The 17610-nt window shown below is 38.6% G+C and overlaps 1 protein-coding gene across 3 annotated transcripts in view; it reads left to right on the forward strand.

The window, feature by feature from the left end:
* Nucleotides 1–17610, forward strand: part of kcnab1b (potassium voltage-gated channel subfamily A regulatory beta subunit 1b) — a 175462-nt gene that overhangs the window by 141268 nt on the left and 16584 nt on the right. For all 3 annotated transcript variants that reach the window (XM_061920157.1, XM_061920156.1, XM_061920155.1), the window contains 2 exons: nucleotides 4986–5072; nucleotides 15059–15144. In XM_061920157.1, the coding sequence (XP_061776141.1) occupies nucleotides 4986–5072; nucleotides 15059–15144 (173 nt within the window). The remainder of the gene's footprint in view (nucleotides 1–4985; nucleotides 5073–15058; nucleotides 15145–17610) is intronic.

Below are 17610 nucleotides of genomic sequence, written 5' to 3' on the forward strand. Positions count from 1 at the left end.
ACTCTAGCCTGATTTAGCCATTCCTTTACCACTTTTGACGTGTGTTGGGGGCAGAGCCGACCCAAGACATAAGCCAACCAAGCGCTTGCTTAGGGCCCCGCGGCCACCAGGGGGCCCCCCAAAGCAATGGAATTTAACGTCAGTAGAATGCGCTCTCTTTGTACAAAGCAGGGGCGTCACTAGACCTAATACTGTACTGGGGCACACCTGGGGCACAAATAATTCATGTGAGCGTGCAAAGCGCACAAGCAAAAACATTTTTAGCACTTACCTATCAAAAAAAACACATAAATAGTGCTTTAAACTATGAAATCATATCAGATTATGTTGTATGGATCTTTGATTAACCACCTGAAATTAACTAATGCATTTGACCTACTTGTGCACTTTTTTACTCCAGACTTCTAAACTGCTACTGGTAAAAGCAAAAAGGAAGAGCAATGAATATTTTTGAAATATTTATTGCAGTAATCATCTGCAAATTTAACATCTACAAAAGTAAAACAAAAAATAAAGCACCCCTACATCTCTGGGTTCTTTTATATTATTTAATTTCCATTTATGGCAATGTGGCTAATCCTCTTTCAGATACACAAAACTATCAAATATACACAAAACAATAAAGCCACAGTAGTAGAATAAATGAAAAACTGTTGTGTGTCTGTTCAGGGAATAATTTTCTGAGAAGTAAACTGTAACGTCTCGTTCTCATTTTTGCAAAGTGGTCAATCACTCTGGACAGACATGGAAATATTACAGTAACTGTTATACAGTTGACCAGTGGTTCCCAACTGCTGGGTCGTGGCATAAAAGTGGATTGTGTGTCATTTTCAGTGAGTCGCAGTCAGATGTGTGCATGAAAAAGAAAAAAGTTTAGGTAGAAAAAATTCAAATTGTGGCAACAAAACCAGATATTTTTAGTCATTTTTCTAGTGAATATTAGTGAGTATTTTAGCAAAAGGCAAACCGACTAAAAAGTTGAAGGAGGACTCAGGACAGACATGGAAAAAAAAATGTTTCAAATCCTAATGGGGCAACAAAACCCAGTATTTTCAGCCATCTTTCTGAAAACAAATACAGAAATGTTACTATTTTTTCTGGAAACAAAACCAGATGCTTTAGCTGTAGCCATTTTTCTGGTGACAAAACAAGATTATTTTAGTCAAAGTCACACCGATTAACAAGACAAGTCTACTGTGCTATTTTTCTGTGAAATAAACTTGAATGATTTAAAAATTTGGCTCACAACTTGATGATATGGAAAAATGTTTTTCTTCCTGACGATAAACCATTTGAGAAGCACTCAACTCACACATGCTGACTCCAAATCATCATTGATGCAGAACCAGCAGACAATAACCAACATGATGTTTCATGTTCATTGGAAATTCCCCTGACAGCTCGTACAGCAAATTAATATGTTTGTCTTGATACAAGGAAGAACGTTAGCTAACTTAGCATCAATTTAAGACAATGATATTGCCTAGCTAGCTAGGACTTCACTTAAATCTCTCATTCCTTGCTTCTTCTTCCCTGCTGCGGGCGAATAACTTTCTGATATCCATCTAGGAGTTACAGTTTGAGTCAAATCAAAATCAAAATATTGTAATTAACAAATTGTTGTTGGCTAATGTCACCTACCTCACGCAGTGATTCTCATCCTCTCTCTCTCTCTCTCAACTGAAGTCTCGATCCACACATGAATAAATTACCATATTAAGCAGCCATGTGCTCATTGACACTGGAGTGAATACAGTAGCAATCAATTATCATACTAAGTAGTATGTGCGCTGTTGTCTATGTTATGTAGACTTAAAACTCTGAAGCGTTTTTTTTTTTTATTGGTGAAATTTTTACTGGGGCACTGCAGATCAACAGTGGGGCACGTGCCCCAGTGAAATATGTCTGGCGACGCCCCTGGTACAAAGTAAACATTAAATATGAACAATTAACTAAAAATATAAACTAGTAATTAATAGTGCGTCTGCCTCACAATACGAAGTTCCTGCAGTCCTGGGTTCAAATCCAGGCTCGGGATCTTTCTGTGTGGAGTTTGCATGTTCTCCCCGTGAATGCGTGGGTTCCCTCCGGGTACTCCGGCTTCCTCCCACTTCCAAAAGACATGCACCTGGGGATAGGTTGATTGGCAACACTAAAAATTGGCCCTAGTGTGTGAATGTGAGTGTGAATGTTGTCTGTCTATCTGTGTTAGCCCTGCGATGAGGTGGCGACTTGTCCAGGGTGTACCCTGCCTTCCGCCCGATTGTAGCTGAGATAGCCGCCAGCGCCCCCCGCGACCCCGAAAGGGAATAAGCGGTAGAAAATGGATGGATGGATATACAAGACTGATGAGACAAGATGACACTTCCTGTCAATGAGAAAGGACGCAAAGAAAAAGGCTCCGCTTTTGCTACCGGAGTTTTTGTTAAATCTGAAGATTTTGACCACTGATTTGCGATCACAGCCACAGGAGAGTCACCTGGCATCTTCGACCTGATTTTGTTCAGTGTAGAGGCACTGATACGCTGAAATATGACAAATTTGAAGAGCCGTTAGACGCAAGCCATCAGCGTTTTACCGCAATTTAAAGCGGTTGCCTAGCAAACAAAAGCTACGGCGAGTTTACAGCTGTTTTAAAGTGCTTTCAACTTCGCAGAGTGATACAAGTTGACTGGCTGATACCTCAAATTGATCTCTGAACGGCAAAAGGTACAAATTTGTTGAAACAAACAAGTTATAACTGCCGCAAGTCGCTAAAGCAACTGCCGTTAAGACACAAGAGGCACTGACGTCATCGACCTGCCGCGATGCCAAAAGTTAAAGGAAAGACTGAAATCCCGAAACACTCAGTGTCATCTGACACAGGACACTACTGGGAACAAGATTTGTGACTGGACACAGGGCATGATGGGAATCAAGAAGGGGTACTACAAAAAATACTCCATGAATTTAAAGAAGAATTGAAAGAAGAAATGAAAGAAGAATTGAAAGAAGAAAATAAAGAAATGATGGGTGGATGGAACAATGATATGAAAGCAAGAAACACGTCAATAATAAATAAAGCTAAATATGTTTTAGACCAAAAATCATTTTGTATTCTCTACTGCTCACTAGTGTTACCATATCTGAGTTACGGTGTAGAAATATGGGGAAATAATTACAAAAGTACACTTCATTCACTAACAGTTTTACAAAAAAGATCAGTTAGAATAATACATAATGTTGGATATAGAGAACATATAAACCCTTTATTTATTCAATCAAAGATACTGAAATTCCATGACATGGTGAAATTGCAAACAGTTAAAATTATACACAAAGCAAACTATAACCTGCTACCCAAGAATATACAACAATTCTTCTCAACAAAAGAGGAGAAATATAATCTTCCAGAAAAATGTAATTTAAAACATTTGTACGCACGTACAACACTTAAGACCTTCAGTATATCAGTATGTGGAATTAAATTATGGAATGGATTAAGCAAAGCAATCAAACAATGTACTAATATGATTCATTCAAGAAACTCTTCAAACTTAAAGTGTTTACAAAGTACAAAAAAGAAGAATGATGATAAAAATTCTCTATTTATTCATCCATCCATTCTTTCATTCTCAAAATAATTTACATATCTCATTGTATGGAATATAACATACTTCATCAATTATTTATTTGTATTTATTTTTATAAATTATTTATTTATTTATTTTTATTGTGATACTTATGGAGTATATTGTTAATACATTGAGAACAGGAAGTGAACAAAAGTTTTAGCAACTGTTATGTAAAAGAATAGGGGTAGGATTTCTTAAGCTCTGCTTCTTCCTACTCCTTTTCGAAGATGTTGAAAAGAGTAACTGGAAATTGTGATGTATCATGTTGTATGCATGGTTGTTCGAAATAAACTCAATCTGAAACTCAAACTTTTACTGTAAATACAAAGCTTTATCACTTGGACTGTTCAACCCCAGGCCACTTTTGTAGCTGAATGTTTTCTACATTTTAAGATTAGGAACCATATTTGGCACTCTGGACATCATTCGTTCATTCATTGGTATTATTTATGTTCTTAACTGGGCCACCCCCATATCTTTATAAATGACATGTCATTTGTAAAGACATGCCAGGCTGACAATAGGATAATGTAAACAACACTGCCAGAGCCGCACTGAGTTTATAGTAGGTGTGTGAATGATCAACAATCAATATTATTGGCAGAAATAGAAGGCCCCAAAATCAAATTTTGCTTAGGGCCCCATGTAGGCTTGGGCCAGCACTGGTTGGGGGTCATAGTCCTATTGGGAACACCCAACTGCGCCCAAGGCCCAACCTCCGGGCTGATGATTTTAGGTTGTCCTGAAGAATTTGGAGGAAATCCTCATTTTTCATTGTCACATTTACTCACTGTAAAGCACCAGTTACATTGGCAGCAAAAGAGGCCCAGAGCATAATACTACCACCACTAAGCTAGACGGTAGGATGGTGTTCCTGGGATTAAAGCCCTCCACTTTTCTCCTCCAAACATATTGCCGGGTATTGTGGACAAACATCTAAATGTATGTTTTATCTGATCACAGAACTTTCGTCCAGAAGGTCTTATCTTTGTCCATGTGATGTCAGATGAAAAAGTGGTCAAAATTCAAACAGAAGCTTGCCAGAAGTTTGTGGATGGCTACCAAAACCACCTTATTGCAGTGAAACTTACCAAGGGACATGTAACGAAATATAAACATTGCTTTATGTATACTTTTGACCCAGCAGATTGGGTCAAATTTTCCATAGCCCCATAATAAATTCATAAAAGAACCAATCTTCATGAATGTTTTTTGTGACCAACAAGGATGTGTTCCAATCCCTCTATCACAAAAAAATAAGAGTTGTAGAAATTATTGGAAACTCAAGACAGCCATGACATTATGTTCTTTACAAGTGTATGTAAACTTTTGACCACGACTGTAAACATTTCTTTTGCTTTCCCGCTGCAGGTTTGAAGGGCTCCCTCCAGAGGATGCAGCTGGAGTATGTCGATGTGGTTTTTGCCAACCGGCCAGATAACAACACTCCCATGGAAGGTGAGTTGTTGCTGGGGATGGTGGGACAATGCATATTGTCATGCAACTTGAGAAGGTGAGAAAATAGCAGAAGGGTCTCATCAGATCAGTGGCCTTTTTGCTTTGAACCGGAGGATTAGGGTTGGAGCGTGTGTGTGCTTCCCTGGCACACAAACACACACATCTCCGCTAATCGGACAACTTCAAGTCCTCTATTTTTGCCTACGGTGTCAATCTCTTTCTGTCTGGGTAGGATCACCACTTTCCACATGGTCTCTGAGCCCTCCATGTTCTTCAGAAGCAGGATTATCTCGTGCCCCTGAGAGAAGCTGGTGTATTTTGGGGTTGGCCTCTCTGGATACAAAAGTTGTATTCCTCTCATTTTTAATCAGCCACCATGTATTCAGTTTACATTCACAATACCATTTGCATAGTGACCTTTCTCTTCCTGCAGACCAGTCAGTTCCTTCTGGGTCATTTGTCATGCCTGATGATTGAATGTCACTGGTATAAAAATGTGAGGATGTCAGGATTATATGAACTAAAGCGGTTTAAAAACAGCCATATATACGATTTCATTGCTTTGTAAAGCTTCTGGTAAAATATGTATTTGTTCAATATCAACAGTTATTTATGTATTGCAACAATATTCTCTCATCACTTCAAGCCGATACCATGTTGTCCTGATAGCAAAATTTTGGTACCAGTACCAACAAGTATTTTGATACTTTTCAATACTTTTCTAAAATATAAGAAAATTGAAATTTTGGCTTTATTTTAACAAAAATCTTAGGGTACATTAAACATGTTTATTATTGAAATGTTGTCTTTAAATTAAATGGTGTACATACTAGACAACTTGTGTTTTAGGAGTAAGTAAACAAACAAAGACTCCTAAATAGTCTGCTGATGTATGCAGTAACATATTGTGTCATTTATCATTCTATTATTTTTTCAACATTATTAAGGACAAGCTGTGAAAAATACTTATTAATCTACTTGTTAATTTATTGTTAATATCTGCTTATTCTCTGTTTCAACATGTTTTATCTACACTTCTGTTCAAATGTAATAATCACTTATTCTTCTGTTGTTTGATATTTTACATTAGTTTTGGATGATACCACAAATTTAGGTATCAATCCGATACCAAGTTACAGGATCATACATTGGTCATATTTAAAGTCATCATGTGTCCAGGGACATACTTCCTGAGTTTATAAACATAATGTGAAGCTCGTGTGGCACAACGATGTTCTTCCAGGGATGCGTCGAGCAAAAACACAGCTTGAGGTAAGAAATAAAGATTTAATAACTCAAAACAGGCTAAAACAAAAACACTGGTGCTAAGCAGCAAAGGCAAACAAATGGCGCTGGCATGGAAGCTAGGAATATGAACAGATAAACTAAACTTGGCACAAGGGCACAAACAAGGGAAAACAAACCATTAGCATGAGAGCTAGAATAAACAAAACGCAGCGCAAGAGCTAGCGAGTATGGAAAGCAAGTCTTCGTCAGTTGCATGAAAGCAAACTAGGATCCCAGGCAGAACTAACAAAAGGGGCGAGCTTAAATAAGGTAGGTGATTAGTAAAACAGGTGTGCAGGAACCGAGAGTTGCAGGTGGAAACAATATGAAACCATGATGACAGACTAAACAGGAAATAAGGAGGTCAAACTACCGAAAGTGATATAATAATGGAACAAAGCAACAATATGTGAAGATCCGAGCAGCGGATCGCAACACATAATATGAATTGTTAAAAAAGAAAAGAAGATTTTGTGACGATAAAAAATATCGATGTAATCATAGTAGTATTGACTAGAAACGCTCTTGCACTTGGTATCATTACAGTGGATGTCAGGTATAGATCCACCAATGGCATTTGTTTACATGCAGGCGTGCTAGCTTTTGTTAGCTGTGACGCCTGTGAGCTATTGTATCCTCTAACAGGGTGTAGTAAAGCATGTTTAGCTATTCCTCGTCCTGCAGTGATAATGTTACTTGGAAGAAACATACTTTATTCGTCACCATAGAGACAAGGATTAGTGATTTAGAAGTAGCTAAAACACTACAGACTGCAGATAGATGTTAGCTGCTAGCTAGCTAGCCATGTCTTAACGCACCTCTTCCTGAGGGCGTTTCAGTGTGATAACGTCACCTTTATCATCGGTTGTCAGGCCAAAATAAGTCCGTTCTCCCTTTTCTCTCTGTACACTGTGTCTGCTTGTAAGTACTCGTGTGTGCGTGCGCTGCCGAACATGCTTCTCTGCTCGTAAAATTAGCAACGTCACGACGTGATGAAGACGCGCCGTCATGCCTGTAAAAAAATATAAATATGGCGGACCGGTACTTTTCAAACAGAGTATAGTACCGATTAATTAGTACCGCGATACTATAGTAGTACCGGTATGAAGTACAAACTTATTGAGGTCACTTTCACAAAGGCTGCATCAATGGATTTAACAAAAAATGTTTTTGTTGTAGTTTGCAGTCTCCAGTATGCAGATGAAGATGTGTTTGCATTTAGTCATGAATGCAATGCAACACAACATCTCGTGTTCCCCCAGGGCACCAACAAGTGATGTAATAGGGACCAAGTCTTTCTTTGTTAAAATCACAGCCTTTCTTTTTCACGTCAGCTCATCCCTTTGTGTGTAATCTTGATCCTTTATGTGGCTTTTAAAATTGCAGAGACACAAAAAATCCAACATATTTTACCACGATCCCACTCACCTTTGAATATTTCTTCCGAGCACTTTACTGTTGCAGCTTTAATAGCAAGACTTCAAAACAGTTGGTATTCCATCAGTTATGAAAAATATATCAAACGTTCACATTATAGCAACAGACGACACATCAATATCCAATGTTGTTTTAATAGATAGACTGTTCAGCCTGCAGACAAGCTCTCCTTCTCAACGTCATTTTTATTTGACAGACCCGAGCGAGGCAAATTGCAATGAATTCAATTACGTCAAGGATACAATGAGCCAGACGGAGGCAATATAGATGCAGTAGACCTGTAGCAATGAATACAATTCCATTATAAATCCAAAACCATTTGCACTTTCATAAGACACGTTGCACACGCTAATCAATGCATTCATCAGGAACTCATTTAAAGTGTTCCTAAATGTCAAAATAAATAAAATGGTGTCCTTTTTTCGAGACCTTGAAAGTGTAAATGTCCATAAATGCCAACCCTAACGATTTTTCCGGGAGAATCCTGTATTTCAGTGCCCCTCCCGAATATCTCCTTGGGCAACCATTCTCCCGATTTCCGGACAACATTATTGGGGGCGTGCCTTAAAGGCATTGCTTTTCGCGTCCTCTACAACAGTGGTCCCCAACCACTGCGCCGCGGCCCGGAACCGGTCCGCTGACCGATTGGTACCAGGCCACACAAGAAATAAAAAAAAAATAAATAAATAAATAAATAAAATAAAAAATAAATAAATATATATATATATTTAGGGACGGCGTGGCGCAGTGGGAGAGTGGCCGTGCGCAACCCGAGGGTCCCTGGTTCAAATCCCACCTAGTACCAACCTTGTCACGTCCGTCGTGTCCTGAGCAAGACACTTCACCCTTGCTCCTGATGGGTGCTGGTTGGTGCCTTGCATGGCAGCTCCCTCCATCAGTGTGTGAATGTGTGTGTGAATGGGTGAATGGGTAAATGTGGAAGTAGTGTCAAAGCGCTTTGAGTACCTTGAAGGTAGAAAAGCGCTATACAAGTACAACCCATATATATATATATATTTATAGATATATTTATATATATATATATATATATATATATATATATATATATATATATATATATGTATATATATGTATATATATATGTATATATATATATCTATATATATATATGTATATATATGTATATATATATACATATATATATGTGTATATATATATATGTGTATATATATATATATATATGTATATATGTATATAATTATTAAATCAACATAAAAACATTATATATCCATTATATATCAATATAGATTAATACAGTCTGCGGGGATACAGTCCGTAACCACACGTGATTGTATTTCTTTATGAAAAAAAAACATTAAACCCCCCCCCCCCCCAACCCCCCCTCCCGGTCCGTGGGACAAATTTTCAAGTGTTGACCGGTCCGTAGCTACAAAAAGGTTGGGGACCACTGCTCTCCAACCTGTCGTCACGCCCGCTTTTCCTCCATACAAACATGCGTGTCGGCCCAATCACAGAAGATAAATGTAAAATTATGTAACAAATGATTCATCAACTATAGTAATAACTACGAAATTCCCGCAGAAATCTTGATGGGCTTGCTATCAGTGCCTTGGACCACTGGCCGGGGGTCGCTGGAAGCCGCCATAATTATTAGATGGTGTCGAGTGTCTGAATCCCTGAGTTTTAGGTGTAACTGTACAAAATGAGCCACAGATCTAGCCTAAAACATGTTTACATAAAAATGCTAACACTTAGCATGTGTGCAAACGTTAGCATGATAACAGTCAGCATGTTTCGTATACCGAGTTAAACGACTGCGGAAATAGAAAAAAAATAGTAAAATTAAATGAAAAAGTTAGCATGCTTAAGTTAGCGTGCTAGAATGCTATCGTGGGCATGCTAACAGGTAACAAGTGTCACAAACCAAGTTATATGAGTCTGTGTTAAACGGTTGCAAAACTAGCTCAAATAGTTAGTATGCTAATGTTAGCATGCTAGCAAGCTAACGTGAGCATGATAATATTTAGCTTGTGTCACATACCAAGTTATATGACATTGCACACGCCAATCAATCCATTCATCAGGAACTCATTTAAAGTGTTCCCAAATGTCGAAAAAAAATCAGATGTTGTGTCCTTTTTTCGAGATCTTGAAAGTGTAAATTTCTTTACTGTGCAGGTTCAATGTCCGTCCACATGTCAGAGAAAAAAAAAGGAAAATAGTGTAACAAATGACTCGTTGATTATAGTGATAATGATAATAACTCATGTTATTGACATAGCGCTTTTAAAAGGTACCCAAAGACACTTTCCATAATCAAAAGACAACATGATATACAGGTCAAAAAAGAGCAAATGTAGATTTAAATGGTGCAGTATGTCAGGTTGTTTATTAGAGCGTTTACTACATTATGGATTAGTAACTGTGCCTTGTTTAGAAGATGATTTCAAAGACTTTTAAAATGTGCACTTAATTCTGACTATACTTTTTTTTTTTTAATACCTGCGCCTTATAGCTCCTCTATCCTGCACTACCATGAGCTAATGCAACGAAATGTTGTTCTTACGGTGGGGTATTTGGTCAGCCACCGATTGTGCAAGTTGTCCCACTTAAAATAATGACAGAGGTCTGTAATTTTCATCATAGGTACACTTCAACTGTGAGAGACAGAATGTGAAAAAAAAAATCCAGGAATTTACATTTTTAGGAATTTTAAAGAATTTATTTGTAAATTGTGGTGGGAAATAAGTATTTGGTCAACCATTCAAAGCTCTCACTGATGGAAGGAGGTTTTGGCTCAAAATCTCACGATACATGGCCCCATTCATTCTTTCCTTAACACGGATCAATCGTCCTGTCCCCTTAGCAGAAAAACAGCCCCAAAGCATGATGTTTCCACCCCCATGCTTCACAGTAGGTATGGTGTTCTTGGGATGCAACTCGGTATTCTTCTTCCTCCAAACACGATGAGTTCAGTTTATACCAAAATGGATGATACAGCAGAACATTGGGAAAATGTCATGTGGTCAAATGAAACCAAAATAAAAGTTTTTGGTATAAACTCAACTCGTCGTGTTTGGAGGAAGAAGAATACTGAGTTGAATCCCAAGAACACCACACCTACTGTGAAGCATGGGGGTGGAAACATCATGCTTTGGGGCTGTTTTTCTGCTAAGGGGACAGGACCATTGGGAGAACTTGCACAATCGGTGGCTGACTAAATACTTTTTTGCCCCGCTGTACCTGTACTGTAAAGTTCAAATTTGAATGACAATAAAAAGGGAGTCTAAGTCTAACTTACTGTCACCAAGTTTTGAGCAAATCCAGGTCTTGCAGTTCAATAAGACATCTGAAAAACGTTCCTGTCCGATATTCTGACTACCAATTTGTATCCAAATATTGGGGTATTTTCTTAAGCAAATTGTATTTAGCAAGCAAATAATCCAGGGGTGTCGAACTTGTTTTCATCGAGGGCCACATGGTAAATATGGCTGCCCTCAGAGGGCCGCTTGTAACAGTAAAGTGAAGTGAAGTGAATTGTATTTATATAGCGCTTTTCTCTAGTGACTCAAAACGCTTTCCATAGTGAAACCCAATTTCTAAGTTACATTTTTAAGCCAGTGTGGGTGGCACTGGGAGCAGTTGCGGGCACGGTCCCTCTACCAACCAAGCTATACCGCCCCAGTGAATAATATGTATAATAATGTACATTTTCATTTCCTCATGATGGTACGACACCATTTTTTTTTTTTTTTTTTTGTCATGAAAAAGGGATGTTTTTGTCATGAACAAGGGAGGTTTTTGTGGTTGGTGCACTAATTGTAAGTGTATATTGTGTTTTAATGTTGATTTAATAAGAATAAAAAAATAAAAATAAAAACTTTTTTTTTTTTTTTAAATAAAAATTTATTAAAAATTATTCTGCGGCCCGGTACCAATCGGACCACGGCCCGGTGGTTGGGGACCACTGCTCTAAAGGCCAAATCACCCAAAAGTAAAAAAATAATGAAATTAACTTGCATGATGAATGCTGATGTTTCACCTGAGTTACACGGACATCTGTTGCGATGACTCACTGTGGATCAGTGCGGGGAAAACATTCGGAATTGGCATCTAAGTATGGATTTGATGGTGGATCATGCCATTAAGATGTAATATGCACAGGAAAATATCCAGCTACATTTTTTTTCTTTTTATAACCATCCAGTTCTCTCACTTGCCTGGTTTTTGGGCGATATTAGCTCTCCACCCACCTGAGACATACACGCACCATCCCTTGCCGAGACACATTCTGGTCCAGAAGAGAACTACCGATGAAAAGAAAAAAATGCACACTCTAAACTGGGGTTGTACGGTATACAGGTACTACTAATGTACCGTGATACTAATGAATCATATTCGGTACTATACCGGCCGTCCATTCCCCCGGCCCCTGTCGTCGTCACGTCATGACATTGCTGGTTTTTACGAGCAGATGAGCATGTTTGTTCGGCAGCGCGCACACACAGAGTACTTACAAGCAGACACAGTGTGTAGACAGAAAAGGGAGAATGGACGCGTTTTGGCTTAAAAACTTAAGATGAAGGTGAAGTTATAACACTGAAACGCCCTCAGGAAGAGGTGCTTTAAGACATGGCTAAAGTTCATCCGCAGTCTGCAGTGTTTTAGCTACTTCTAAATCACTAATCCTCGCCTCCATGGCGACAAATAAAGTATTGTTTTACAAGTAGGATTATCACTGCAGGACGAGGAATGCTAAACATGCTTCACTACACACCATAGGAGGATACAATAGCTCACCGGCGTCACAATGTAAACAAACACCATGGGTGGATCTACACCTGACATCCACTGTAATGATACCAAGTACAGGAGTGTGTATAGTCAATACTACTATGATTATGTCAATATTTTTAAGCACCACAAAATCTGCTCTTGTTTTTTATTTATTTATATTATAAATTAATTAACTCAGCAAATACGTCCCTGGACACATGATGACTTAAATTATGACCAATGTATGAGCCTGTAACTACTTGGTATCGGATCGATACCCCCATTTGTGGTATCATCCAAAACTAATGTAAAGTATCCAAAAAGCATAAAAATAAGTGATTGTGGACGGTTTCCTGCCGCCATCGTGCGGGTTGCATGGACCATTGAGGAAAGACATCTTGCTGAGCAGGTTTGACTCTTGTTTATTTTTCAATAAAGCTTTTGTCTTTCGATCGGATCGCTTTTCAGCGCTCCGCACCTGCTCGCTCCTCTCTCGCCTTCAGTCTGCCGCGCCTTCGTCGTTGTGTTCGGCTCGCTCTCGGTACTTTGCGCTCGTCTGCTTCTGCGGCAGGTTCTCCTACTCCTTCTGCCTCGATCGCTCTTCCTTCTCCCCTTTTATACAGCAGCAGGAGGAGATGCACAGATTGAGAACCGGTGTGTGTGTCACGCACCTGGTTCTGATTGCTGCAGCGTCGCTCCAGGCCCGCCCCGCCTCTCTGTTCCGCCTCCTGGCAGCCATCTTGAGTAGGACCACGGCTTGCCCTACCCCGCCGTCAGCTCCGTCTCTCCACAGTGATTATTACATTTGAAAAGAAGTGTAGATAGAACATGTTAAAACAAAAAATAAGCAGATATTAACAGTAAATGAACAAGTAGATTAATAATTTATTTTTACAGCTTGTCCTTAGTAATGTGGACAAAATAATAGAATGATAAATGACACAATATGTTACTGCATACATCAGCAGACTAATTAGAAGTCTTTGTTTGTTTACTTAATGCTAAAAGACAAGTTTTCTAGTATGTTCACTATTTAATAAAAATTTTAATTTCAGTAAGAAACATATGTTTAATGTACCTTAAGATATTTTGTTAAAATAAAGCCAATAATGCAATTATTTGTTCTCCTCTTTATTTGGAAAAGTATCGAAAAGTACCAAAAAGTATCGAAAGACATTTTGGTACCAGTACCGGTAACAAAATATCGGTATAGGAACAAAACTACTCTAAATGCCGTAAGTCTACCTAACAGGCATACGACAAATGGTTAGTTTGTGCATTTAAAGGCCTACTGAAACCCACTACTACTGACCAAGAAGTCTGATAGTTTATACATCAATGATGAAATCTTAGCTTTGCAACACATGCCAATACGGCCGGTTTAGTTTACTAAATTGCAATTTTAAATTTCCCGCAAAGTGTCCTGTTGAAAACGGTATGATGACGCACATGATGACGCGTGCGTTTTTTCCAGCCCGATCCAAGCTATAAGTAGTCTGCTTTAATCGCATAATTAAACAGTATTCTGGACATCTGTGTTGCTGAATTTTTTGCAATTTGTTCAATTAATAATGGAGAAGTCAAAGTAGAAAGATGGAGGTGGGAAGCGGTGTATTGCAGCTGCCTTTAGCAACACAAACGCAGCCGGTGTTTCCTTGTTTAAAATTCCCGAAGGTAAAGCTTTACTACGGAACAGAGCGGTCAAGCGAACATGGTTCCCGACCACATGTCAACCGACAGGTTTCGGTGTGAAAATTGTGCTAAAAAATTGGCTCTTACCGTAGACATGAGCGGAGCTTGCGTCCTCCTGCAGCTGCGGACTATTACCTCCTCCCACCGGAGACACTGGCGGTCACCACACCCGTGGCCACACCCCTCCGACTTTCCGGTACCATATAATCTCACTAAAACACTAGTAACACAATAAGCAGATGATGGATTTTCCAGAATTATCCTAGTAAATGTGTCTAATAACATCTGAATCGATCCCACTGCCCTCGCTTTTTTATTTCTTTTTTTTCTAGTCCTTCACTCTCACTATCCTCATCCACGAATCTTTCATCCTCACTCGAATAAATGGAGAAATTGTCGCTTTCTCGGTCCGAATCGTTCTCGCTGCTGGTGGCTATGATTGTAAACAATGTGAGGATGTGAGGAGCTCCACAACCAGTGAGGTCACGTGCACATCGTCTGCTACTTCCGGTACAGGCAAGGCTTTTTTATGAGCGACCAAAAGTCGGGAACTTTATTCGTCGATGCTCTCTACTAAATCCTTTCAGCAAAAATATGGCAATATCGCGAAAGGATCAAGTATGACACATAGAATGGACCTGCTATCCCCGTTTAAATAGGAAAATCTCATTTCAGTAGGCCTTTAAAGGTCGATTAGACAGCAAAGCGAGGCCAAAAAAGCTCTTATTGTTGTGCTTTCTTCACTACATTGCTTTAGGTGACCACTAAGACGACGAGTGTTGTTTTCTTCTCTGTGTTTGTGTGTACAATAGAGATAGTGAGAGCCATGACGCATGTGATTAACCAGGGCATGTCAATGTACTGGGGGACGTCACGGTGGTCCGCCATGGAGATCATGGTGAGTGACTACTGGCCTTCACTGCAATAAACACTCAATATCATTCCATTTCTGGATCAACTTTTAATTTTTATTTTCACTTTAGTTTAACCTTTAATATAGCATAATTTCTAACAAGTGGTAGGCTAAAATTTAGTTTGATGCCTTGATTTTTTTAGCCTTCCCACCAATTGTTTCAATAGAATCCACCCTCATCACATTGTTTGTGACTTCAGTACATCACAGTTTGTTTGTTTTTTAAAACACTTTATAAAGCATATTTTACATATGTTTGGCCTAAATCAGGAGTGTCAAACTCATTTCAATTGAGGGCTACAACGCAGTAATGGCTGCTTTCAGAGGGCCGCTTTTCAAAATTAATTTACATTTTGCACTTTTCACGATTATCGAAAATGCATATGCATTTGATTATTAAAAAATGCATATGCATTTGATTATTAGATGTTTTTATGTATAACTTGCTTTAAAATCAAAACTAAAGGTGACAAGCAGATATTTAACCATTTCTTTTTATCTCACAAAAATAGTTTTGCAATACAGTATATAATAATATAATTAGCATGATCAAATAATATTCATGTTTGAATTATGTTTTTTTATGTCAAAATTGAAAGAACGAATGCATTTAGTAAAAATATACAAACAAAAAAATATATTTTATTGAAACCCATTTTTTCCAGGCTTTTGCAGGCCACATAGTATGATGTGGCGGACCAGAACTGTCCCCCATGCTTTGAGTTTGACACCTGTGGCTTGGCAATAAACAAGGGTTTACTAATATGAATCAATTAATTTACAAAGTGAATTAAAGTATTACTGCTCATTAATCAAATAGTTCAATGTTAAAATGCAACGTAATGCATAATAATACTATACAGAAACAAGTCCGAATTATTTGAAATTGTAATTTCACATTTTCATTGACTAATTTATAAAAAAATGTAATTAGAAAATAATTTGCCTTTAAAGTCATTTAACTACAAACAAGCTACAAAACAAAAACATTTATTCCCTACATTTTCAAACCAATCTGTAGCACCCTCCTTTGCAGATCCCACACTGTGGGTAAGCCCCACGATCCATGTGGGGGGGGCCCCGTTTTGCATGAAAAACTCTTATAAAATGTCAATTAATGAATGATATATAGGGCATTTCAATGTAAATTTCACTGAAAACATATTCCTAGCCTCCGTGGCGTGCAGTGTGAGTGCTGAGCTGCTTACTACTGTACTTTCCGGGCTATAGAGCACACCGGTATTAAAGCTGCACCCACCTAATTTTAGAATAAATAAATAGCTTTACATATATTAGTCGCACTGGAGCATAAACCGCAAATATATACCGATACAAAATATTTTTGTAAATGTTTCTACATTACATACCTTAATTGTTTCCAAAAGGTACCTGTCACATGGCAGTAAAACGGCTGATCAAACAAAACAGAAGTTAACATCCTCCCATGGACCCACTAGCTTTTGAAGCCAGATCTCCAATCAGCTAAACAGACTCAATAACTCCACGGTGACGTGTTGGGGAATTTATGAAACTGAAACAATACAAAAATAATGCCATTGTAAGTTAATAATACTAAAAAGGACACTTGTAAATGTTTTAGCATATTCGATAGTGCTAATGATGCGACCTTGACTACATTACATAGCACATACAAAAACCGACATCATACATGAGATGGTTTAGTAAGTATGAATTGTTTTAGTTATATTGTAAAATGTAAAAATGTTGCTTGGGGTAATGAATGAAAAATCCTTACAAACAGAAACACAATGGATGACTTGAAGACAAAAAAACGGGTTATACTTCCTGTTCAAGGCACAAAACGGGAAACACTGTACATTTTCAGCCCGCGGCGCATGCAGTGAGCGAACTCGTCCAAAAGATGGCGAAATAACACAGTCAATAACACACCTTTTCAGTGTGAAAATGATTTGTTGAATACAAAACATTATGGCCATTAGCGAATACCATTCATTTTCTACCTCTTGTCCCTTTTGGGTTGGCGGGGGATGCTGGAGCTATCTCAGCTGCATTTGGGCGGAAGGCGGGGTACACCCTGGACAAGTTGCCACCTCATCACAGGGTCAACACAGATAGACAGACAACATTCACACTCACATTCACACACTAGGGCCAATTTAGTGTTGCCAATCAACCTATCCCCAGATCCATGTCTTTGGAGGGGGGAGGAAGCCGTAGTACCCGGAGGGAACCAACGCAGTCACGGCGAGCGCATGCAAACCCCACACAAAAAGATCCCGAGTCCGGGATTGAACTCAGGACTACTCAGGACCCTCGTATTGTGAGCCACAAGCAATAATCCCTGTGCCACCAGCAAATATATTTCCATAAATAAGCCGCATCACTTTATAAGCCGCAGGGTAGAAAGCGTAGGAAAAAAGTAGCAATTTATAGTCTGAAAAAAAAAGTAGTCGTACTGCAATTAAATCC

This window comes from Nerophis ophidion, linkage group LG14, assembly GCF_033978795.1.
Source record: "Nerophis ophidion isolate RoL-2023_Sa linkage group LG14, RoL_Noph_v1.0, whole genome shotgun sequence".
NCBI classification, from domain to species: domain Eukaryota; kingdom Metazoa; phylum Chordata; class Actinopteri; order Syngnathiformes; family Syngnathidae; genus Nerophis; species Nerophis ophidion.